At 45.2% G+C, this 25,656-nt stretch overlaps 1 protein-coding gene across 9 annotated transcripts in view; it reads left to right on the plus strand.

The window, feature by feature from the left end:
- TMEM178A (transmembrane protein 178A) overlaps positions 1-12,455 on the plus strand; it is a 248,504-nt gene extending 236,049 nt beyond the window's left edge. For 7 of the 9 annotated variants that reach the window (XM_032652737.1, XM_032652736.1, XM_032652738.1 and 4 more), the window contains 3 exons: positions 200-313; positions 3,136-3,278; positions 11,485-12,455. In XM_032652737.1, coding sequence (XP_032508628.1) covers positions 300-313; positions 3,136-3,278; positions 11,485-11,726 — 399 coding nt within the window. In that variant the 5' untranslated portion in view covers positions 200-299 and the 3' untranslated portion in view covers positions 11,727-12,455. The remainder of the gene's footprint in view (positions 1-199; positions 314-3,135; positions 3,279-11,484) is intronic. The other 2 variants (XR_004352831.1, XM_032652735.1) reach the window with 1 other exon arrangement.
- Positions 12,456-25,656: the final 13,201 nt, after the last annotated feature.

Raw genomic sequence — 25,656 nt, forward strand, 5'->3', positions numbered from 1 at the left:
AAAATGAAACATGATTTAAAAAATTATTTCACGTTTTGGGTCTTTACTACTCTGACTTGTCTCTGTTAATGAGAGTAATCAAGAGATTCCTATCCCCTGCCCCTTCAACCCAGTTTAGGATGCATTGTCCTGCCTTCAGTTTCCAGAATTCTATTACAAATGCGTGGACTAGTAAATCACATTTCTTATTTCCTTCAAGGTATTGCACAGCGATGTACAGCTATCAAGTACCACTTTTCTCAGCCGATACGCTTACGAAACATTCCTTTCAATTTGACCAAGACAATCCAGCAAGATGAATGGCACCTGCTTCGTGAGTATTTCTGGGAAAGGGTCGGAGAGGGTCAGAGAGGAAATGGTGTCTTTCTGAACAAAAAGCCTTCCCACCAGCCCTTTCAGATATGGACCGAAAGAGGCTGTGCTGATCCTACGTGGGCCTCTGGGCCCCATCCGACTTGGTCAGAGACTCAGAGAGTCATTTCACTGTGCCGTGGTCACAACTTGTTTGCAGATCAGATGTGTGAGAGTCAGGCGTGGGGCTTTGTGAGACAGTGCCGCGAGCGTGTCTGTCCTTGTGGCATCGGTATACAATCCACCTCCTGAGTGCATTCTTTACCAAGCCATGTGGCACAAGGTCCTGATCTGGTGCTTGTCTTAGTAAACCATGGAGACTATACCTTAGGTGTGTTATTTTAGTTTTCTTTATCCAATATTCATTTTAGTTACTGTGTCTATCTCAGACCTTGGTATTTCTGCTAAAATATCTTCATGAGTGTATGTTGTAATTTTCTCAGAAGGGGTCTGTTATCTCCACATCCCGATGGCAGGAACTATCTTTTTTACCGTCAGGAAAATGTGAAACTGTAGAAAGGATTGTGCAGTGTGACACCAAAGAGGACTGATATTTACCTGAAAACTGTCGATTCATGTTGCCTAGGGATAGATAATTCAGGAAAGCAAAAAACTAGGCCTAATTCTTTTTAGTGTTTACCCTAATCAGAGGTTGACATTGTCATTTCCAATGCAATCAACGCAAGGACTTCAGTGATCTTGTTTGGTGACCCAAGTCACTACAGGAAGCCAAGTAGAGTTTCATTTTGTAAAGTCAAGTCTCTCTACAGATCAAAGGGCTCTATTTTGAATCTCAAAGATGTAAATGGAAGCTCTTAAGATATTGCCCACAGCAGTGGTGTAATGTTATAAATATTATGATCTGCAAATTTAGGACTTGGAAAGTCATTGGCTAAAATGTGGTTTATTTCTGAGTAGTATCACTTCCTGAAAATTATCTCTTGCTGGCTGATCTTAATGGTCATTTCTCAGCAGATCTTAGTTAGAGCCTTATCTAAGTCTTCTTACATCTTCATTCTTCATGAGCATGTTTGGAGTTCTTTGCCTTAATCATCTATGCAGAAAGCCACACAGTCACTGGTTTTCGGCAAGAAAAGATCATCACGGGATCCTGAAAAAGAACCTTATCTCTTTAAGAGTTTGTACCCTGTTACTGCCCAGCAAGCCAGTACTGAGCATTCTCCTCTTAATCCTCTCTGAGGTTCTCCTGGAAAGATGCTTTCGGCAGTCTCAGGCATGGCTTTTTCCAAGAAAGTCACACTTGATGATCTGTACCATGTTTACCAGATAAGCTTAGCATATCCCGTACTAAGGCAAATCCCATGTGGATTATATCTGAACCTTGTGCCTTTTAATGGCCATAGAAAATAAAACTCGAACCACAGGGAGTTTAGGAGGTTGTGAGAGAATGGTGACTGAGCTATGATTACACTGGATGTCTCAAAACGACTTACACCTTAATATTAAACAGCCCCTTTAAATGATCAGTGCCCATGACCCCTAGCTCTGTGGTGGTCTACACTGCCCCTTCTAGGCTGCAACGCCCTGCTTCAGTTTAGATGCTCTGAGCTAGAAATGAAAAATCCCTTGAAAAGAAAGGGATGGACCACGTGTGACAAGGGCAAGGCTGAAAGCTACCGTGATCCACCCTGTATACATCATCCCGAGTTGCCAGAGGCCACAGGAACACACAGTGAGGTGGTGGCTGCCTGGGCGCCTTCGCAGAGCAGCCCACGCTCACACAGCGGGGTGTGCCTCTGGTCTTGGTTCCATGTGTGTGCAGGAGTGCACGGTCCACCTTGCCTAGACCTGTTCACTGGCTTCAGCGGCAAACTTGTGTTTGGGATCTGTTGCTCCAAGAAGGATCCGAGAAATCTAGCTCACGATTTTTAAAATTAGCTTCATTCAAAAAAAAAAAAAAAAAAAAGAGGGAGGGAAATAGAAAGAAAAAGCAAAAAAGCAGGAGGGTGGGCAACTGGAGTGGAAGTGTACCCATACATCCAGCCAGTCCATCTCTTGCTTTGGCCTAGAAGGTGGGCCAGGGCCTGGGTTCCTGGCCCAGTGATCACAGTCGTGTTTTTGTGATAGACCAAACTTCTTGTGTGTTCAGTGGGGCTTGGCCCACGGGAACAGCCTTTTCTTAACCTGGGTACTTGGGAGCTTGGGTTGTAGGGCCTGTGTTTAAGGGAAGAGGGCCTTAATGAGTAGATGTCCTATATGTGCATGTTGGGCCCTATTTCAGTTACGGTTGCCTTCACTTTCTCAAATCCTTTTTGAAAATAGGCAGGAGGAAGTATAACCTAAAAATAAAGTAATTGGCATCCTTGGTGCACAGGTCAAACCATATTTCACTATATCTCAGTTTTTAGGCTCTTTCCCCAAAGTCAGATTAATTACAGCCACTACAGTGGTGGTGACCTATGATTCTGTTGCTCTTTGGAGGATAATAAAGACCTTTTGCCAACCTTCCTCACTCTCAGTTTACTAAGTAACTTTTTACCTCTTACCCTTGTTTACCCTGGTGTCCGCTGGTCTATTTTCTACTTGATACGGACTTCTCCATGGACTCAGGGAGGGTAGATGCTGACCCCTCAACTTGTTACACCCCATCTGTCCTCTTATGAAATACCTAGGAAGTTTATTTCCTAAATCACCGTGGCCCTGAAGACCCTGCACCTGTCCATGTAACGTATTAGTTTTCACAATGTATACAAAGCTCTTCGTTCTCGAATTTTCAATAACTCTCCTTCTTCTGCTTATTATCTTGAATGTTTGTGTTTTGAGATTAGATTTAAGAAGAATCACTGCTGGCTTCCTGGGCATGGCTGTGGCCGTCCTGCTCTGTGGCTGCATTGTGGCCATGGTCAGCTTCTTCTGGGAGGAAAGCCTGACCCAGCATGTGGCCGGACTCCTTTTCCTCATGACAGGTACGCGGAACACCTCTGACACCTCTCCCAGCGAAAGCAAAGGCCTCTCTGCAGGCAGCTAGCTTCACTTTGTTATCTCTCCATTAATTTTGTTTTCACTTGTGAGAAAAGCAACCAGAAGGTCATTTGGCTTAGGTGGGCAATACAGAATTTAAAGAAAACAACAGTGTTAAAAACGCAGCCCTGATTTCCCCATTGCGGCCCGTTACAAGGTTAGATGGAAATGTCTTGGGTTTAATCTCCATATGATACAGGTCTGATTTTTCTGTCCCATTCTTTCCTATTGTGCCCCTAACCCTGGCATGGACTCTTGGCAAACATGGGCAATTGCTTATCAGGAGCCCTCCAGGAGAGGGTGATAGCTCAGCACAGCCCACGCCTCTGGGCTGAAGGTCAACTCAAAGTCTATTTCTTAGTGATGGAGTCATTGGTGTCATTTTTACACACAAGACATTCATTCATTTCACTCCACAGTTACTTTGTGAGGACTTACTATGGACCAGGCACTTCTCTACATACTAAAGACACATAATGATTAAGGCAGACAAAATCCTTCTCCCTTTCTGTTTTGGGGAGACACAAATAATAAGTTGTGATAGCGATAAAAGCTGTGAGGAAGGTAAAGGAGGTGGTGTAGGGGACCCTCTTCCACATAGGGAGTGCGCTGCGGGCAGAGGAAGGAACGGTGCCAAGGCCTAAGGCAGGGATGGCTTGACGTATGTGTTTCGAGCCACAGAGAGACCAGTGTGGCCGAGGGCAGGGAAGGAGAGGACAGCATCCCATGAGGTGGAGAAGCAGGCAGGGGCTTGGATTTTAATCTAAGGGTGGTGGAAGCCACCAGAAGGTTTTATGCCAAGGAGTGACTTGCTGTTAAATCAGGAGATTGGAAGGGGGTGTGTGGAGACACGACTATGGTCTTTTCGATTGTCGGGTGAAGAACATTTTTGTCTAAGAAGGAGTCAGCAGCTGAGTTGATGGCTGAAATTGACTGAAGGTGGCTGCGGGGAAGAAATCTTTCCTCCTGCTTTTTCCCAGAAAATTGTGTCTGTGATTAGTGAATGCCAAGTTAACAGTTTCACAAAGTACGCTGAGCATCAGGGGTAATAGTACTCTGGATGTGTAGCCGTTTTGAATAAGCTTATTCCTGCTTCTCTGGAGTTCTGTTACTCAAGCGACCACGACTGGGGTTTCTAGCACTGCTTGCTGTCATGGTCACTCACTCAAGCCCGTGTTCCCTGGAGGCGGCAGCACCGCTTGGTGACTGGCACTATTTTTTCTGTCTTTCAGGGCTGACAGGTAGGTGGTGCTTTGCCTTCTGGTTGGTCAACCAGTCAGCTCCTGTAACCCAATTCACAGACAGACGTCCTTCCTTCTTTCTAAGTCCTGTCGGCCCCTTTCCGACCCCATGAGATAGCGCTGTAACCAGCAGTGACCTGGAATAACGGATGATCATTGTAAGCATCCCGACAGAGCATTAAAAGAAAAAAAGTCACCTGGCCTTTGAATAATTCTTAGCAGAAAAACAACTTAAGTTTTCCCAGACTTGGGTGAATACACAGAGGCTGCAGGACTGTAGCCCAGGGAGGCTAAAATTCTAGTTTCTGAGGTTTTGGAGGAGGATTTGAACCTTCAAGACCAGCCCTTGGGAGGGTGCCTGCCTAAAGGATTCATTAAAATCCAAAGTGTAGGGACTTCCCTGGTGGTCCAGTGGTTAAGACTCCACGCTCCCAATGCAGGGGGTCCAGGTTCGATCTCTGGTCAGGGAACTAGATCCCGCATGCCGCAACTAAGAGCCTGCGTGCAGCAGCACAGATCCGGCACAGCCAAATAAATAAATGAATAAATATTAAAAAAAAAAAATCCAGGGTGTAGAATGAACAGGTGAGGGTGTCAAAGAATCAGAGAGGCCGGTGCTGCCCAGGGGATTTCTTGAAGATTAATGGTCATGAAATATCTCCCCCCATTTTCTTCCCTTCCTTTATTAGTTGGGCCCCCATTTTTCTAACTCTTGTCCTCACATACATCAAAGAAGTATTCACGACCCCCCAGCCCTGGAAAGGCCCCACATAGCATCCTCAGGGAAATGAAAGGAGCTGAGGGCCAGACAAAAGCCTCGGTAGTAGCAGTTTTTAAAGGACCCTTGTAATGTGGGTAATACATGAATAATTTAGGATGCTCTTAGATATCAGACAACTGTTGGCATGAAACTAAATCACAGGACCATAGAAGTCAGGCCCAGTGAGCGTTTCTTGGGAGGCAGAGGGGCTGGTTTGGTTTTAAATGAAAGGAGGATGGGAGTTCAGTCTTGCATTGGCTCAGAGGAGGGCTAGGAGCTGAGTTTCTGAAGCCAGCCCCACCTTCCCCTGCTCAGCCCTCATTCCTGAGCCATCTGTGTAGCTCTGGGCCAGACTGGCTCAGGGCTCAGCAGGATTTATCATCAAAAGCCCCTGTGCAACCGTTAAAAACAAAACAAGCAGAACAATAGCCATAGTGGCAAAAACCCACTGCAACCCCAAAACACCCTAAACTTATAAACTTGAAGTTTGATGACCAGTCCGGAAGGGTGGACAGACCTACCACATAACACTGGCTTTTTTTTGGAATAAAGGGAAAACCCACTTATAGATCTCACCATCTGAAAAATTAGTTGTTAAAATATTTTCCTTATCCTGGACCAAATCTTGCCCAAGCCTTTGTCTCACTAAAGACAACAACAAAAGGGAGAGAAGTGGCTGTGGTTCTAAAAGGGTAGCTCAGGGCATCCTTGCGATGGAAATGGTCTGTGTCTGGTCTGTGATGGTGGCCACATAATCTGCACACGTGGTGACATTCCATGGAACTAAGTGCACACACACACACGCAAGTGACTGAGTGCATGTAAAAGTGGTGCGATCGGAATAAGGTGGATGGATCGTATCATCGTAAGTTTCCTGGTTGTGCTATTATACTAGCGTTGTGCAAGACGTGACTATTCGGGGAAATTGGGTGAAGGGTATACAGGATCTCACTGTGTTATCTCTTTCAACTGCATGTGAATCTACAATTATTTCAAAATAAAAATTTAAAAGAAAAAAACAACAACAGAAAAAAAGGAAAGAAAAAATGTTTGCCCCCATCATCACATGGAAAGTATTGAATATGTTGTTTTCTGGGCTTCCATTTATCATCATACCGTAAGCATTCCCGGTGGCCTTATATTGTTCTGTGTTCGGTTTGTAATAGCTTTTAATAGCTGCATGTTCTTCCATGGAGTAGATTTGCCGCGTTATGTTCCCTTACTGTGGGATTTAGGGAGGTTTGTTTCATTTTGCTACTACAAATAATCCCTTTCCATTTCTGCTACTACAAATAATCCCTTTCCATTTCCTTTGTAAACACCAAGATAACTATGTTAATCCATTGCATGAGATAAATTAGCTGTAAGACCTTCCCACGTAGCAGCAGGAGATGAGAGCAAATAGGGTTAAAAGAATTGATTTTAACGAAGCCGAAGTGTCTTCAGCAGTCTTAGTCGGCATCACACCACAGATTTTTGATGCTAAACTTAGCCTCTTCTAAGGCGCTGGCATCTTCATTCTCTACCTGAATTTATTAGCCAAACCTTCAATGAAGATCATCAGTGATGTGACAGTTTGAGATGTTAAAATGGAAACTTGGAAACAATCTCTCTCCTTAGGCCTTACTGCATACTGACAGCTCTTGACTACCCACACGTGGAGCAGCAGGGCTGCTGACCGTCACTTCCCATCCCTAATTCCCTGGGGCCTCTCAAGGGGTCCTCCAGCAGGGCCAGGGGCACAGAGCCTCAAATGTAGCCTTTTGACCTCATGTCCTCTGAAGTTACACACGCACCATCACGGAGGCATATCCAGAGATAAGGGAATAAGACATGATCCAACAGTGAGGGGCTGCCCTTTACCCGACCGCACTGCCTCCTGCACTGCGAGTGGGCATTCCCTCAGCTTTAAATGACGCATTCTATTCGATTGCTGTTGTGCTAGTATGATAATTATCATTTGTTAGGAATGTAAATATTTTAAAAGGTTAATTTATTCAATGCAAATATTTTTAAATACAATTTTTATGTCTCTGTAGTAGGGTTTTAATTACCTTTTAATATACTGGGAGTCTCAAAAATTGGATAAAGCTTGGTCCTCCCTTGATGGGGGCCTCCGTTCCCCTTCGTAGGCTGTGCCCTGGGTGGCTACTGCCGACGGACGAGGCAGGGCCTTCGGGTCAGTAGAGAAAGAAGAGACGGCCCAGGCTGCCCCAGCAAAGCTCAGGGAAGGTAACACCCACGCTAGGCCACCCATTGTTTTGCTTCAATACATTCAAATTAAAACAAAGACTCCTCTGTAGGTGTATTGAATTCTCTAGGGTAGCCACTGATTATGACCTAAAACTACAGGTCCTTAATGCCATATCTGAAGCCCTTGGGACCAGGTGCATTTTGGAATTCAGGATTTTTTTTTTTTTAATTTATTTAGTTTATTTATTTTTGGCTGCCTTGGGTCTTTGTTGTTGAGCGCGGGCTTTCTCTAGTTGTGGCGAGCGGGGGCTACTCTTTGTTGTGGTGTGCGGGCTTCTCATTGCGGTGGCTTCTCTTGTTGCAGAGCACATTCCCTCGGCGCATGGGCCCAGTAGTTGTGGCTCACGGGCTCTAGAGCGCAGGCTCAGTAGTTGTGGTGCACAGGCCTAGTTGTTCCGTGGATCTTCCCGGACCAGGGCTTGAACCCCAGTCCCCTGCACTGGCAGGTGGACTCGACCACGGCACCACCAGGGAAGTCCCTGGAATTCAGGATTTTTAAGTTTTATTTTAGAAAGGTAATATAGTGCATGTATTCTATATCATCTAACACCCTGGAGCAGGGTCTGAAATCAAGTATACATTAACATTTCTGCAGCCAAACACATGAATATTCACAGTAGGTGGGATCAGTAAGGACTCTAAATAGCCTGTGTCACGTCAGGCCAGATTTGCCGGTCAGTGAGGTTGCTGCAATCTTTGGGAAAAAGAGCAGATGTTTTTCGGATTTAGTTAATTGCAGATTGTGGGTCTTGTATCTGATTTTTAAAAAAAGTGTTGTCTGTCTCTATTAGTCCTGCCCAGTCATTTAGTTAAGGCAACTTAGCAATGGCTTTTTGAGCAATCTGTGTGAAAATTAGCTTGAGGCGGTTTTTCTTTTCTGGAATTGCAAAGAGGCCAGAATGATGGGCAGGCCGTCTTTTGAAGGAGTGAAAAAAAAAAAAAAATCAATGTTTATGTCTGTGGGTGTTGCAGCTATGTTTATCAAGCAGGCTAACCAGGGTGAAGCAACTTCCACTCCTTTCCGCCTTTCAAGCACATCAAAAGAGGATGGTCAAAAGAGTGGGCCGTTACCCTAACTACACCATGCCAGCTGGCCGTAGGCACCATGAAGTTTAGGGAAGGAAATTAGGTTGATGATCTGGGATGGCAGCATAAATTTATTTCTCTTCTGATCCAAAAATATCCTTTCCGGTCTTGTAATTCTGTGATATCGCTGTATCTTCTAATGAAGAACTTTGGCGGAACACCTTTTAATATTATATAAGAAAAGTCGCTGCATACAGCGGTCTTCAGAACAAGTAGTTACTCACCCTTTTGAAGATGCTACCAGCAGTAGCCAGGACTGAGTTTGGGACTTATAAACCCCTCTCCCCTGGCGCCACCAGCTGGGCTGAAGAGTATCTGGTGGTAGCCCAAGGGAACTCCTGGCTGGTCAGGGGAGAAGGGAAAGGGAAGGAAATGTCTAAGAGAAGAAGGGAGGAGAGGTGACCTCTCTCCTCGTGGCTTTTCAGGAATGACCATTAGATTTTGAACTTTTGAAATGCAAGGCTGGTACCTTATCTTTCCATGCCCTCATTCCATATTTTGCATTAACTAGATTGCTACTGACAAGAAAGCAACATTATCGGAAATAACTTGCCATCTAGGTAAATCCTACAGGAGGTGATTTAGGATGAACTGATTCTTAGGTGTGTAGAACTCACCGTATTGCATAACTCAGTTTTCTGAAGCAGGTTTTGCACACTCCGTGTCCTCAGTGCTATTAGGGTCCATGTGGAACTTACAGGAAGTCCAGGGGTCTCTACTTCTTTTTCCTGACATGCATGCTGGAAAGTGAGTGGAAAGAACACTTGGGGTTCCTGATCACATCAGCGTCAAAGCAACGAAGGCTGTGACCATCAAGAACTCATTCAACTTAACTACCTCTAACATAATCAGAACTGGGTCTGGAACATAGTAGATGCTTATAAATAATTCTTGAATAACTGATTAAATAACACTTAAAATAGTAAAACCTTGCTTAGGCCTGTAAAAGGGATGGAAATAGACTTCATACATTGACCACACACACAAACTCTCTCTCTCTCACACACACACACACACACACACACACACACACACACACACACACGCACTCGCCCGTGCGCATGTTGTTATCAGCTGAATTGTGTGCCCGCCCTGCAGCCCTGCCATTCATATGTTGAAGTTCTAGCCCGGAGAACCTCAGAATGTGACTGTATTTGGAGACAGGGTCTTTAAAGAGGTGATTAACTAAATAAGGTCATTAGGGTGGGGCCATAATCCAGTACGATTGGTGTCCTCATAAAGAAGAGGAAACTTGGGCACAGATAGTTACAGAGGGAAGACTGAAGGCACAGGGAGAAGACCAGCATCTTTAAGCTAAAGAGGGAGGCCTTGGAAGAGACCAGCCCTGCTGGGACCTTGATCTCAGAGTTTTAGCCTCCCGAATTGTGATAAAGTAAATTTCTGTTGTTTCAGCCATCCAGTCTGCTGCTACTTTGTTAAGGCAGCCCGAACAAACTAATACACTGAGGACTGTAAGACATGCATATGGAACTAAAATAGAATTCCGCAGGATCAAAACTGACCTATGACTACTAATCTAGCTACAACAAAGATGTCTTCATCCTTTAAACACTTTTCCTTAGTGTCTTCAAAGTTAGAAGGGTTTTTCTTTCCCCTTATTAAGATATCTTGAATGGGTTAGGCCTCTTTTACAAAAGCTAGTTTGCCTACATTGGAAACGTTGCTTTGTCTCCTCTCCCTACATTTCTCTGTAATAATCAAACAGTCCTGCCCATGCTACAGATAACAGCTATGGCAGCTATGTATTTGCAAACTTCCTTAGATATGTGAGGGTCCAGAAAGGGGAGATTCTTAGATATGCTCTTTGGTTCATCTTTGCTTTTCTCTCACTCAGAACTACTTCAGGAGCATCTTGGAGGGAGAAAAAATATCCTTGGAGAGCAGTCTCTGGGGACATTTGTGGGAAGGGGAGGGGCAGACATCAGGCATATTTATGGGCTCACGTAACCTCCTCCACCCCTCCATCTCAGCTGAGTGAGTAAAGGCAGAAGGAAGTAAAGGAGGTTTTCATCAAGGTTTGGCGATGTCCTAATCCTAAAAGAACTTAAGTGGCACAGAGATGTATATAATATTTCAAGATAAAATAAATACAAATAAGGGATACAAATAAGACAAAGGAGCAATCCGGTAGCTGATATATGATGTCAGCTATTTTACGACAATTCCAACATCCTGGATTTAATTTATATTATTTAAAATCTTTTTATCCATTCATTATAAAAAAAAGTGATTTTTGAGGCCCTAGAATGTGCCAGGCTCTGTGCCTTAAAAAAAACTTGTAAAAATTCATTTAAGATATTATCAGGCAACATGATAAATACTAATGATAACGGTAATTGAAAAAGACTTGGTATGATGATTGCAACTACCTAAAACTGTGTCAACTCAGCTGTAGAACAAAGGGAAATGAAAATTGTTTGTATTAGGTTTGAGTGATTATTTTTTTCCTTAAAAATAATTAAAATTTCTACTACGTTGTTTTTAAGTATAAAAAAATATTCATGTATACATACCAATTTAATTGAGATAAGTCTGAATAGTTCAAGTTATCAGAATTTTCCCATCTTTTTCACTCCTATATCTCCAGAACCTAGCATACAGTCTGGCACATAAAGGTTTTGCCAATGTTTGTTGAATGAAGTAACTCAAGTGAAAGAATTGTCAATCCTTTATTCATTTGGATTCATCATCTCATCTGTTGATCTGATGTTCACGAAGGCCTGTCTGGCATTTGCCTTGTAGCAGGCAAAACCGTAACCCATCACCCTGCTCTCTTTGTATTATTTATAGGAATATTTTGCACCATTTCCCTCTGCACTTACGCCGCCAGCATCTCCTATGATTTGAACCGGGTCCCGAAGCTAATTTATAGCCTGCCTGATGATGTGGAACACGGCTACAGCTGGTCTATCTTTTGTGCCTGGTGCAGTTTAGGCTTTATTGTGGCAGCTGGAGGTCTCTGCATCGCTTACCCATTTATTAGCCGGACCAAGATTGCACATCTAAAGTCTGGCAGGGACTCCACGGTATGACTGTCCATACTCAAGTCCACTGCTTGGTGGCCCGTCCACAGTGCGGACGAACCTTGAAGGGGACGGAGCAGAGTCTGAGTCAGGATCCCAAGCACAAAATCGGTCTTGTACATTCCAGCCTGTTGCCTGCCAGCCCCTTCTGGATGACTGATGTCAAATCATGCAGAAGCTCCATACCTTTCTAAGGACAAGACTACTGTGGGTTCAACTGCTTTAATGACTATTCATGCTTTGACGGCGAGGAGTAGGGAGCAGAGCCGTGGAACATTTCTGGGTTCAGAAAAAGAGGAAACCGCGATGGAAAACTTTGTATGATTACCATTTATTTCAGAGAGTTTGTACATAACAGTTACCCGAGAGTCATTTCTATTTGCAAAAGGATTCATGACAAAGCGAGTATAATTTTCTTGTCATTGTACCATGCTTGTTAAATTTAATGCAGCACCTTCAGAACTTGTCCTTATGGTGTCTTGTTGTGTCAGCACCAAACATGTGTGCATTATTTGTGGATGTTTTTTGTCACAGGGAGATTCTTCTGTTGCCTTATTTATTTTTAATTGAAGCCTCTTCTCCATCTTTGTACTGGAATCAAAATCATAAGAGAAACAGATCAACCCTGGAAGAGCTAATCTGTAATGCTATGCAGTATTGTGAGAAGTCATACCTGTCGTTCGACCTGTCTCTTTACGTTAACTGGATTTCTGCATTAAATGACTGCCCCCTTGTTAATCTGGGTGTGTTTTCCTGTCTTTCAGCCGTGGCGGTAGGTCTCCCTAGCCATTCAGACAGGTGAGAACTCTTTGTTTTTAAGAGACTTGCTTCCTCTCAGTTAGGTTGGTCATTTCTATTTATCATTTGTAGCAATCACACACATGCTCTTGACAACAGAGATCATTTTCCAAGCTTCTTTTAAAACCTTACCATAGTATTTTGAGTTTTCTTCTCTCCCTCTTCATCTGTGTTTACCATCTGCCTGGTATTTAGCCACTGATAAGGATTCACAGTCTCTGGCCATATCCTTGAACCTCCTACCCCAGTGGGTTTCAGCCTTGGCTGCACATCCGATCACCTGGTTAATCATCTTCACCTGTGCCTGAACTGGGCCCCACCCCAGACCAATTGACTTAGAGTGTCTGCAGCTGGGCCTGGGCTTGAGTATTTTTCAAAAAAAAAAAAAATCTCATAATTCTGATATTCATTTGGGATTTAGAGCCACTGTACTGGGTCAGAGCTACAGTTATCTCCTTGGTAGCTAATATTTACTTAGCGCTTACTGTGTGCCAGTAACTGGGCTCTGTTTTTTCCAGGTATAATTGCATTTAATCCTCTCAAGAGCTCTATGAGGCAGTGTTGGGCCGCACCCTGCAGGCCTGCAAGCCTTGTGGATGCCCGGCCTCAAGACCAAAGAAAGAGCCCAGAGACAGCGACAGAGACATCAATTGTTTACTGGATAGGGGATCTTACACATCTGAAGCAAAAGGTCCTGGAGGGACACCCCACCATAGACGGCAGGCAGGACATAGCAGCACTCTGCTACCTGGGGGAGAAGGAGGAATTCCCCCATTTATAGGGGGAATTGATGACAGGTTGGCTCCTCAGTTACCAAGGAAACCATCAGCCGAGGCAAGTCCCTCACAGCCCCTCAGGTTAAGACTATCAGGAGGGCTTTTGTTTCGCTTTAATAAACTAGCAGGTGGAGCCCTTCTGGCCTAAGGGTCAGGAGGCGAGCACATTCCTGTGAGAAGGGTGTAGGTGAAGCAGGGACTGGTTGAGCTGAGCAGAGAATGTACAAAGAGCAAGAGAAGAACCATCTGGGGCAGCCTGACCATACAGGTAGGTAACTCTTCTTCCATTTTACTGATAATGAAGCTGAAGGGCAGACTCAGAACATTTGCTTCATTTTTTTCGACGCGTGGGTATAGGACAAAATTAAAACCCTTCCATGGTATTTCTTTATCTTTAAATGGAAGGGTGGGCACTAGCTAACTTCTACGCTTTTCCTTTTAACTCCATCATTATCCTGTATTGTACACACGAAAAAGATGGTCTGTAAAAGAGGGAAGGTGCTATACCAGAAGTATAACGGTGCTTCAGACTTTAATTTAATAAAAAATGCTTTTTTCCGGGTTTCCCTGGTGGCGCAGTGGTTGAGAGTCCGCCTACCAATGCTGGGGACACGGGTTCGTGGCCTGGTCCAGGAGGATCCCACATGCCGCGGAGCGGCTGGGCCCGTGAGCCATGGCCGCTGAGCCTGCGCATCCGGAGCCTGTGCTCCGCAGCGGGAGAGGCCACAACAGTGAGAAGCCCGCATACCGCAAAAAACAAAAGCAAAAAAAATAAATGCTTTTTTCCCCTTCATTATAAAACCTGATTTGGTACTTGTAAAAGGATAATGATAATCTACCTACCCCCACCCAAAAATCAAGCCTGGTTTCCAAGTGACGGTGTCCACATATTGTTACGTAAGCCTTTTGGAAGAGGTTAGGTGATCCCGGTGACCACACAATCTCTCACCAAGGCCTGTGGCTGTATTCCCTGGCAATCTCTCAGGCCTGTTTAATAAACCCATCCCTCTGGATGAGATCAGAGACATAGAGAAAGGAGCAATTATTTTCATTTATTACTTTCATTTATTACTTACTTTTCAAAGCAGGAGAGCTGTTTCTTTGAAGTTTTCTTTAAAGATTCCCCATAGAAGATGTCAAGACTCTTGAGCATTTATATTCCAACCACCAAAGCAGCGTCTGAGTGAGTGACTTTTGAAGTTTCTGAGAAGCTTCCCAGGGGTTTGAGGTGTGAGTGGAAGACAGCCTCGGAATGACAGAAGGTTGAAGGGTTCACACACCAGAAAGATTTGCCCAGAAGCCAGGGGAGTTCACTTCGGATTCAAGCGTGTGTTGGCAAGAACAGAGCTTCCCTGCCTTTCAGCCAAAGTGAGCTCAGAGCAAGCTTCCTTGCTTTCTTTTTACATTTCACAGAGTGTAAATGTTGCCAGTCTTGCATTTGGTTCCCAGTCCTTAGGCTTCTCTTAGGGGTGTTTTCTTAACTGGCTTGCAAATGAGGAGTAATTGAAATGGCTGCACAGTACTTCGTGAGCAGAAGCATTCGTTGAGATAGTTTGTTTGTTCTTCCTATGTTTTCTCTGTCCCAATTCTAGTTGCATGCCTATAGCCAGGCTGTGGGTTTTTTTTTTTTTTTTTTTTTGCCTTGGGCATTTTTTTGCAGGGCAGAAGGCAGAGGTAGCTGATCTCCTTGAAGTGAGGATGCATTGGGTCCAAAAGGGAGGATAGGCCAGAGGGCTGACTTTGTGGGCTAGAAGTACTTAAGGGCATCCTGGAGACTGGAAAGAAAAAGGATGGCAGTCCTGTGATTAGCTGGGTCCTTGCATTTCTTGAGGTTATCAGGACCTCGGCAAGGATGGCTATATGGGGTGTCCAGAGATACTGGAGCCCTTGGTACAGTGGCTCTCATGACCCAACCATGGTTTCAGAGCAGCAGAATCAATGGGCTGGGAAGAACCAAGCCTTGGAATAATGGGCTTCTCAGTGGCAGCCAGTCTGACCCTTGGAAGGTCCAGGGATATTGGTACAGCTGTGTGTGTGTCTGCAGTAATGAATGAGGGCTAATTCCTCCTAAACCTACAAGAAAGGACTGTGAATAGAAAGTAAATGGATTTACAGGACACCTCATGTCCATCTGCCATATATAGACAACATTTACCAAAAAAGAGCTCTACCCAAACCCTTGATGAGACAACCATAGGCCCCATAGGCCCCTCCTCTTACCAATGTCATTTTTGGCTTATTTGCAATGTTAGAACATAGCTGCCCACTCCAAGGGAACCCTACCCCCTCCTTCTTTACAGCACCATGGACCCTTGATAATCAAGGGTCCAGGATGTAGGAAACTTACCCAGAATGTAATTTCTCCATAAAAGTCCTTGTATCTGTCAACAAATATTTATTGAATTCCTACTGTGTGCCAAGTGGTATTCTAGGCACTTGGGAAATATCCATGAAGCAAAACAGACCAAGCTTCTTGCCCCTGTGAAGCTTATTCTAGTAAAATTCAGTACAATACAAGTAAACAATTCAAGTCACCCTTTCAAGCCCCACATGATTTCATAAATCCCAGATTAAAGTAGTTGAACCCAGTTATTAAAATAAGTTTCTTTTGACTTATGTTTTCATTGGCTGTATATTTCACTTCATATCATTTTATTTGAATCTATCCTCAGTAACATAAAAAGTACATTATTAACTTTTTTTGTGGTGCTGGGGGATGAGTTTGCCTCTCGAAGATTTCCCAGTTGAAACTGAAATCTGAGAACACAAAGGTGTACTGCACAAGTACGCCTCAGTCACCCAAGCTAGGGAACCCGGTTCCTAAGGTTATCTGAGCTAAGAATGAAGAGGGACCTGGGATCCTGGAGACTCAGGCCACAAGGTCAAGGTAACCTACCCAGTGGAGGCCGGTGCGTATGGGATGCTAATGCCGCCAGGTCTTTCTCAGGCTGTTTCCTCTGAGCTGGGACACCTGCTCTTAGACTTTTCCTTGTGTCTCAGCTTCAACACAACACTCCTAGAAGCCAGGCTTGAGCACACTCCCCTGCTTTAACCCCTTTCCTGCCCAGTTACACTCTGCATGCTAATCACCTGCTCACCCCTAACTGGATCATAGACTCTTCTTGCAAGGTGTAAACTGTGTCTTGGTTGAGTTTTGTCTCCAGGCTTTAGTCCTGGAACCCAACAGGTGCTCATAAACCTTTGTGGAAGAAATGCGTGAATTCAGAGTCACAGACACAAACTATCCGCTGCCCTGGACAGAACTGACTCCCTTACCACCAATTTTAGGGAACCCATGAAAAACTGAACAGTAGTGTAACAGGCTAAATGGAATGAGAATCTAGCTTGGCAAGCAAGGAGGTCTCATTAGAATAATTAAAGGGACTATTAACACACACTAACACAGATATAACTTGAAATGTGTTACGAAGCAAATACTGTGGAACGTTTATTTGATGGCTCAAACAGTATGATGTCCTCAATATTGTTCTACAATTTAAAGCTCTTCCATTTATGCGCCGATACGTCTCAAATCTCTAATTGGAATTCTGAAAGGAGTGCTTCAAAAAGGATTTCCTTTGAAAATAAATAGCTTTACTGACCAAGAACCCTCTTATTTTATTTTTAAAAATTAATTTATGTTTTAATTTTTGGCTGCATTGGGTCTTCGTTGCTATGCGTGGGCTTTAGTTGCAGTGAGCAGGGGCTGCTCTTCGTTTAGGCGCTTGGGCTTCTCTTGTTGCAGAGCACCGGCTCTAGGAATGCGGGCTTCAGTAGCTGTGGTGCACGGGCTCAGTAGTTGTGGCTTGCGGGCTCTAGAGCGCAGACTCAGTAGTTGTGGCGCACGGTCTTAGTTGCTCTGCGGCATGTGGGATCTTCCCGGACCAGGGATCGAACCCGTGTCCCCTGCATTAGCAGGCGGATTCTTAACCAATGCGCCACCAGGAAAGTCCTAACCCTTTGAAATTGCATTATTTGAATTTCCCCAGGGCCCTGTCCTTCGACTGGAAGTTCTCCTTGCTGTAGGACAACCACAAATGTTTGAAGACACTCAGGGCACCCCACTGCATACTGGGAACATGGCTATCCAACATACTTCCTCTTTATACACAACCTATATTTTGCCATGCTTCAAAGCAAGATTTCTAATTGTTCTAAAACCTCATAGAACATGTCTTCTTATAACAACCTTAAGAGGAAAAAAATTGGTAGGCTAAAAAGTAAGATACCTTTCTGTCTTTATTTCCTATTTTTTTCTCTTGTCAGCATGTACTGTAAAATGTTGCCTGCTATGTGTAAGACCTTGGGCTACACATGGACTTTTGTCAGGGCCTCTCTGCAGATAGGAATGCAGTGGCAAGAGCCAGGGGGGAAGTGGTGTAGGCGAGATTTCCAAGATAGCCAGAGCCTTGCTGGCCACCATAAGGACACTGGGTTTTATTCTGGCAATGGAAAGCAATGAGAGTCTTTAAAGGACAACAGTGGGATCTGATTTCTACTTTAACGTTGTCAGTGTTGTCGCTGGATGGAGAATGGATTAGAAGAAGGCAAGACTGGAAGTGGAGAAGCCTGTTGAGGAGGGGTTTGTTGCTGGAGTTCAGGAGACGCGATGGTGGCCACGACTACGGCGAGGAAGATAGAAGTGGGCGGATAGATTTTAGAGATGGAATTGATGAGGTGTGCTGGTAAAGTGGATGGAGCGGGGAAAGAAGGGATATTATCAAGGATGACAACTAAGTAATTTTGAGAGTTAGGTTATTTACTAAGGAAATTATGGTTCTTGTATCAAAAAGGGGATACCATAATTTGAAAAAAGAAAAAAACACAAAGTTTTATGGCAAACCCAGTGTCACCTAGGATGGCACCTAGGTTAGGATAAATCCTTAACTGAGTGGAGCCCAGGATTGAAAAGCCGTAGTTGAGAATATGGTCCAATGACCCCAACACGCCTTTTCTCTAACTGATCCAATGGCCAGCCTCTTCCTCTTTGGTTTCTAGTTGTTCTCCAGAAGCTGCCTATACCAGGGTTGGCAAATAGGATTCAGTTTGAGTGTGAACTTGATCAATTAGTGGTGATTGGGAAGATTTCAGTCCAGCCACAGAGGAAAGGATATAGTGATTGTGAGTGAATGGTAAGGCAGATGTCATGCCCTGGCCACCCCCATCTTAAATCCTACCTCAGAGACTATTGCCCTGCTTTTGTTAAGTTTCCATCATGTCTTAGGGCTGGCATTACTGATATTCACAAAATGCACAGACCACTGCCCCGTCATCTGCTCATTCTGGATGGCCAAAACTCAGATGATGCCACCACCTTGAGCGTGGGTTGGTGAGGATGGATGAACTGTACCGTCAGGCTCTTTAGGAAACGTTCTAAATCTACACAGGACCATAGAGGTAAATTCCTTCAATAGCTGCATAGGTGTGGAGTGACATCCTCTGGGGATTCTGGGAAATGCATGGAAGCACTGCTGGATCGGGGGTTCATGGAGACTCCACTAGATCCTGCCAAGAAGGGCCTGGGACCCTGCTGACGATGGCCTCAGAACACAATAAGTCCCTCACAATCACAGACAGATGTCACGCCTAGCATGTTTATTTCTTGAATTATAAAACACCATTTATTTTTATCCTCATGGCTTTGCCTGTCAATCAAGTTGACTGTGATGAGCACTTCAATACTTGCTTTAGGGATTTGGCCACGCCGGAACTGAAATTCACCCAGCTGTGGCATCAGTGGGCTTCAAACTCATTCCCCACATGTGAAACACGTCACAGCTCATCACACCGATTGAAGCTGTTAAGCACAGGAGGACGAAAGGGACCCAGACACCTGCATAAGTTGTTGAGGTTTTCTCGTCTCCCCCTAAGCCCTGGTTTCCATTTGTTAGTTCTGGACTCTCTCAGGTGCTCAAAAAACCACTTCCCACTTTCAAAGCACTTGATTCTAAGAGGCTGGTGCTGGAGTCCCGTTCCTATCAATTCCTAGGTCTCCTTCAGTCTTGTAAATGTTAGATATAAATGAGAAGTGGAAAAGAACGCTCTGATTCTCAAGTCCTCTCCAGTTCTGTCTCTCAACATTGATGAGATGCTGAAGGGATGGACTGTTTCCTCAGGGACTGTCCCAGGCCATGTTCCTTACAAACCTTATCTTGGTTTTATAGCCTCTGCTTTATAGATGGAGAAACAAAGGCTCCTAGAGGTTAAATCACCTTCCCTAAGGTACCAAGTAGCCAAGCCAAGGTTTGGATTCTGGCCTGCTCACTCCAAAGTCATTTCTCTTTCCACTTTTCCACATGACATCCACATCACCTACACGAAACCCAGCACAAACACCCAAAGTGCACTTTTAACCACATCTGAGCTTCGTTTTCAAAATTTTATACATCTACATAGGTTCACCGGCCCCCACGTTTTTCATGGTTCCCCTTGGAAATTATTGCTCTGCAGTTTTTAATCAAGCTGCTGCATTTCTATTTTTTTCTTTTTTTTTTTTTTGCGGTATGCAGGCCTCTCACTGCTGTGGCCTCTCCCATTGCGGAGCACAGGCTCAGCGGCCATGGCTCACGGGCCCAGCCGCTCCGCGGCATGTGGGATCCTTCTGGACCGGGGCACGAACCCGCATCCGGGGCACGAACCCGCATCCGCTGCATCGGCAGGCGGACTCTCAACCACTGCGCCCCCAGGGAAGGCCTCAGGCTGCTGCATTTCTAAACCGGAGCACACACTGCCCTTTGTAATTCTGTAAAGAATGTCAGACTTTTTATAAGCATGGAAACTCTCCTTACATGAGTGACCTTCAGCAGACCCTCTCCCTGCAGTAGCCTAAAGGTATGACAGCGATTTTAATTACCTTCTTGGCACTCCCCCGACAGAACATTTTGAGAAATTCCCATGTCAGTGTGGCTCAAAGATTAATATTTAAGTGGGCAGGTCCTCCTTCCTTTGTCCTGTGAAAGCATTCCTGATGGCTTTTTAAAAATTACTAAATAGGGCTTCCCTGGTGGCGCAGTGGTTGAGAGTCCGCCTGCCGATGCAGGGGACGCGGGTTTGTGCCCCCGGTCCGGGAAGATCCCACATGCCGCAGAGCGGCTGGGCCCCGTGAGCCATGGCCACTGAGCCTGCGCGTCCGGAGCCTGTGCTCCGCAACGGGAGAGGCCACAACAGTGAGAGGCCTGCGTACCGCAAAAAAAAAAAAAAAAAAAAAAAAAATTATTAAATAAAAGCAACTACTCCAAAAGGAGGCTATATGGTTAGAGATAGGAACTCAGAGACTCTTGAATCTTAGTCCTTGTTTTGTGACTGTCCTGATGTGTGGTCCTGAAAGCCAGTCATCTCTACTGAACTTCTGGACACTTCCATGAGCTGATGTGATTTCCAGGGATGTTTTCAATAACCACACTTTTGAATACTTTGAATACCTCTATAAACTTTTATTTATCCAAGTTGAATGAGAACTGATTTTGAAAACAGGGCATGGAAATTACACAGACAGTAAAGTCAAGTCATCTGATGTTGAGTCAAATAAGGATCTCCTCCAAGTTTTTTATTATGAATCAAGGAGAGTACTTCATTTTATATTTTCTCTCGGAGAGGTTGGTCGCTGTATGGTGACTTCAAAACCGAACCAAACCAAACCAAACCTCAAGACAGCCTTGGGAGGTATATGGAGGCTCTCATTGTCATCCTGTTGACAACAGAGGAAACTGAGACTCTGAGCATTAACCCAAGGTCTCTCAGCCAGTCTCTGGTGAGGTGTCTAATCTTCCCCAGCAGATGAGCTAACGAGGCTTTGAGGTCGCCAAAGTAGGTATCTGTATTCCTGCAAACATGTCGATGTGGCATCAGCCTCTGCTTTATATGTCTCTGCTGTGAATACAGTAAATCGCTGTCATGCCAACATGTTTCTCAGATAAAGTGGACTCGGGAATGGAAACTAAACCAAGTATGCAAGTGATTACATACACAAGTGATTAATGCAGTATTGGGGGGAGATAACACAAGTGATTAATGCAGTATTGATTTGAAGGATGAGCCAGTTCTTAAAGAATTTTCCAAATCAAGTGACAGCTTAAAGAGTGTTCACAGGAGTGCAAAAGGGTCTTCAAGAGAACTGAAGTGAAGGAGAGGGAAGAGTGTGGGATGGGCTGAGGGGCTGAGAGGGTGCAGGGCGGGACAAGTGGACGCCCTCTTCTCACAACCTTGTCAAAACAAACAAACAGAACAACACGTCAGATACTGCGGGGAGCCAGAGGAGTGAAGAATGTCATGGGTTGAGGTGAAATTTAGTACAATTTCGTTATTTCTAAAAGCAATCAGCCTGCGGGGCTGTGATACGCCTACATAATCAAGAAGGGTATCACAGAAAATGTCAGGCTTTTACCTAGTAACGACTGAGCAGCTTGTTCCGTGCTGCCTGATTCCATACATTCGAATGTCACAAAGGAAAAAATTTCCCTGCAGGGAATAACAGTTGAACACATTTCCTTTTTGGAGGGCATGGATTTGGTTAGAGTGAGGGGGAACTTGCTGTAGCATCCGGGGCCTTTCTGGCTCTGTTCGTCTGGTTGGCAGATGACTATGGAAGGGAATCTTCACGTGGGCCTTCATTTACCAAATCTATACTGAGTGCCTATTATGTGTCAGAGACTGACTTCAGTACAGGGGGTAAACTGTGAGCAAATCAAAGAGGTCACTGCCTTTATGGAGTGGCCAATGTAATGGCTGAGAGACAGCCAACAGGCAAGCATATCAGCCACGTGAAGAGACATGGAGGAGTGGCTAGGAGACTAGGCGTGAAGGGTGCCGTGGTGGCTGGCTTAGGTTGGGAGGCCAGGGAGGGCCATGCTCATAAGCGGGCATTTGAGCAGAGAGCCTGAGCAGTGTAGGCGTACGGGGAAATGTCCAGGGAGAGGGCCAGCAAGTCCAAAGGCCTGAAATGGGACAGAGCTTTGCAACATTCCAGCGTCAGCAAGGAGCCAGAATGAAAGGGGGTGTGTTAGAGATGGAGTTAGAGGGGTGCCAGGGGCCAGGTCAAGACTTTGGGGTTTATTCTGAGGAAAATGGAAAATCACTGGAGGGTTTTGTGCAAGAGAGTGATATCATCTGACTTACATAAAAACAAAACCAAAAAACCTCTGGCCCAGTGAGTCATGTTAGTACCCAGAGGCCAGGACTGGGCATCTGGGGACGCCTGGCAGAATGTGTGGTTAATATGCGCACTCTTCCAAGGTGCCCAACCGCAAATAGCGTAGACATATCAAGGGCAGGAGCCACAGAAGGGCAGCTAGAAGGATGGCCACTCAGTGGTAGGAAAAAAATGTGTAAGAGGAGGGGGATGGGCAGGGGGTGGACCCGTTGTAATTGCTCTCATTTGTTACACAGTTGAGAAGGCAGTTACTTGCTGAAGGACCTTGATGAAAACTGACAATATTAAATGATTGTGGCATTCAGGTGGCAAAATGACACTTCAAATTCTTGATTTTCTTGAACACGTTAAATTCATAGGATGTAACTAAAAGACGAAGCTAACCACACCTAGGCATGTTTTCAGTTGTTTTGTTTGTTTGTTTTTGCGGTACGCAGGCCTCTCACTGTTGTGGCCTCTTCCTTTGCGGAGCACAGGCTCTGGATGCGCAGGCTCAGCGGCCGTGGCTCACGGGCCCAGCCGCTCCACGGTATGTGGGATCTTCCCAGACAGGGGCACGAACCCACGTCCCCTACATCGGCAGGCGGACTCTCAACCACTGCGCCACCAGGGAAGCCCGTTTTTTTTTTAAACTCCCCACAAATCAGTTCTTCTTCACTCTCAAATACTTTCCTGGACTCTGTTCATCTTTCTCTCTTTGTTGAGCTTTTTCAGAGAGTGCTTTCATCCCTCTATTTCCAGAGGTCGAGGATAACCCTATCGGTCATACACTGGGACCTCTGGCTATCACTCTCCTGCTCCCTGCCTGCCTCTTCACCTGGAGAGCTGTCACAGCAGCATTTCAGGCAGGGCTGCTTTACCATCGAGCATCCCCAGAACCTGACATGCAGCAAGTTCCCAGAGATGCTTGGCAGTCGAATGAATGAAGGAGCAAATGAATGAGAGAAAGAATAAGAGAATTGGAAAGGCTATAAACACTCTGAAAATACGTAGTGTTTGTATAACATGCATGAAAATACTCAAGATTTATTACCAAGATTTTTCTGTGAAGACCTTGCATCTCACCTAATATTTGCCCCAAAGCTTTCTTGCATAGCTCCTTGCACAATCATATTTACCTAATATCCAAGTGAGTGTTTCCTCTTGAAAAATCAATATATTTTGAATCCCTGAGGCTTAGTTTTCCAGGCCATGTAGAGAGTAGGTGTCTCCCCTGACAGCTGTCCGTCTCTCGCATGGCTTTCTCGGTGTCCCTTTGGTTCACTGTCCTCAGATGCACAGGCATCTGTTATCTTCTAATAGGAGCCAGTTTAATTTAGTCCAAGAAATATTAACTGTTCTTGGTGGCCACACCCTGTGCCAAAGGGGAAAAAGTCCTGTAGAATACTCCAACTAGAAGATATCCTCAAACTGTGGAAAATCCTCAAAAAGCTTTATCTCTTGTGCATTTGATATTAAAGCTACTTAGGCAGACACTGAAACCATGATTTAATTCTGCCAAGTACGCAAAGGCAATTAGAACCACCGCCTTTAATATGTCTACCACTGTCATTCAAGTCCATGAAGAAACACATTTTCTACCTGCCATTTGCTGCATCTTGGTTACACACACAAAGATGTCCACCTTCACACATTTTTTTTTCTCCTAAAGATTCAATTAAGGCTTAGGCACAGAATGAAGAAGACTGTATCGTTCAACATCTTTGAGAGGCTCAAGCATTAAAAGCAATTTTGGGTGGGAGGTGGCAAAGAATATTAAACAGACCTGGAAAATTTGGCAAAAGGATAAATGCAAAACAGATGTGAACATCCTACTGAGAATGAGATGGGCAGTGCCTGGAGGACAGGAGTGGGCTTTAGTAACCCAGGTGTGTGGGGCAGGGTCTCCAGCTGCAATCGACAGAATATGCTCTAGGTAGTTTAGCAGAAAAGGAGTTCATTGAAAAATTACATTAAGGTGTTCAAGAGGGCAGGAAATTAGTCTAGGTGGCTACTCAACCAGGAACACCAACCAACTGACATGACAGGGCTGTTGTCACAATGACCCACTGCAGCCTCTGCTGGGTGCCCATAGCACAGCTTGTGCCATTGCTTTTGGGCCCCGAATGCTGCGCTCTGTCCCTACTGACTCCTGAGGCTAGATGCTTCTGACACCCTTCCGGAAAGCAGATTCCATCATGGTGCCTGCTTCATTAGAAGGGACATGGTAACAGGCATCCCTCCCACTTTCACCCCTTGGTCCCTTTTTTCTGACTTTTGGAGAAAGATCGCCATCTACTGGTCGCTGGGTCATAGCACACACAGCATCCTGCAGGGCGGCGTCTCAGCCTCTCAAGGACTTCTCTGCGGCACAGTTGAGTGTTGAGTAGCCCATTCCACCCTGCCCTCAGGCCTTACGTTTCAGGTGATGGGTAGATGCTATAAGACTAGAAATTCTGTGAGCCTAGGTCTATTGCCTCACACACACCACTGTAACTGAACTCTGGTGAAAAGCATTGTTGCCGGGAAACAAATGATAGTGAATTAAGGCAATTTGGGAAGTTCATGAAAGGTGTGTCTGGTCTGGAGAATCCAAGTCCAGAGTGAGCAGTTAGTCCAGTGAGGACAAATGACTGCCCTCTCTGCAAGGGAAGGGTCTCCACTCTAACCCCCCTCCTCGATGGGGTATTATAACAAGTCTCGGGGTTGGTCACTGCTGCTGAAAATTCATCAGCTGGGGCAGTAGGCAGTTAGCCTTGATGAGAAGTCCTTGTTGGGCCAATGCATCATCTGTGTCCCTGAAACCATGGCCACTTTGTCCATGAGGCCTTTGAGCGAGGGTGGCTGAGGACAGGGGCCGAAGGCACAGGGCAGGCAATCTGCCGCTTGAACACTTAGAACCTCATGCATGGTGGGAATTCTTGACTTTTCCAGTGGTTAAGACCCAAAGACTCTCCCACACTGGGGCCCGTTCTGAGATGTCCAGCCACATTCCTCTACCCCAGACCTCCTTTCATGTCGCCGACCATCCTTTCCGAGTGGTAGCCACTGCCCATGACATGGTGGGTTATCTTCCTCCCAGGTCATCTCTCCTTCTAGGTAAAGTATACAATGCAGACCACTCCAAGTTCTGGTCCCTGAGACGATCTCCTTTCCCCATTGTCCCTCGGCCCCAAGTGGGGCTGAAATACCTCAGCAGGTGCCAGCCAAACTGGCAGAGCCGTCTCCAAACCAGATT

The sequence above is a fragment of the Phocoena sinus genome, chromosome 13 (assembly GCF_008692025.1).
Source record: "Phocoena sinus isolate mPhoSin1 chromosome 13, mPhoSin1.pri, whole genome shotgun sequence".
Taxonomy (NCBI): Eukaryota; Metazoa; Chordata; class Mammalia; order Artiodactyla; family Phocoenidae; genus Phocoena; species Phocoena sinus.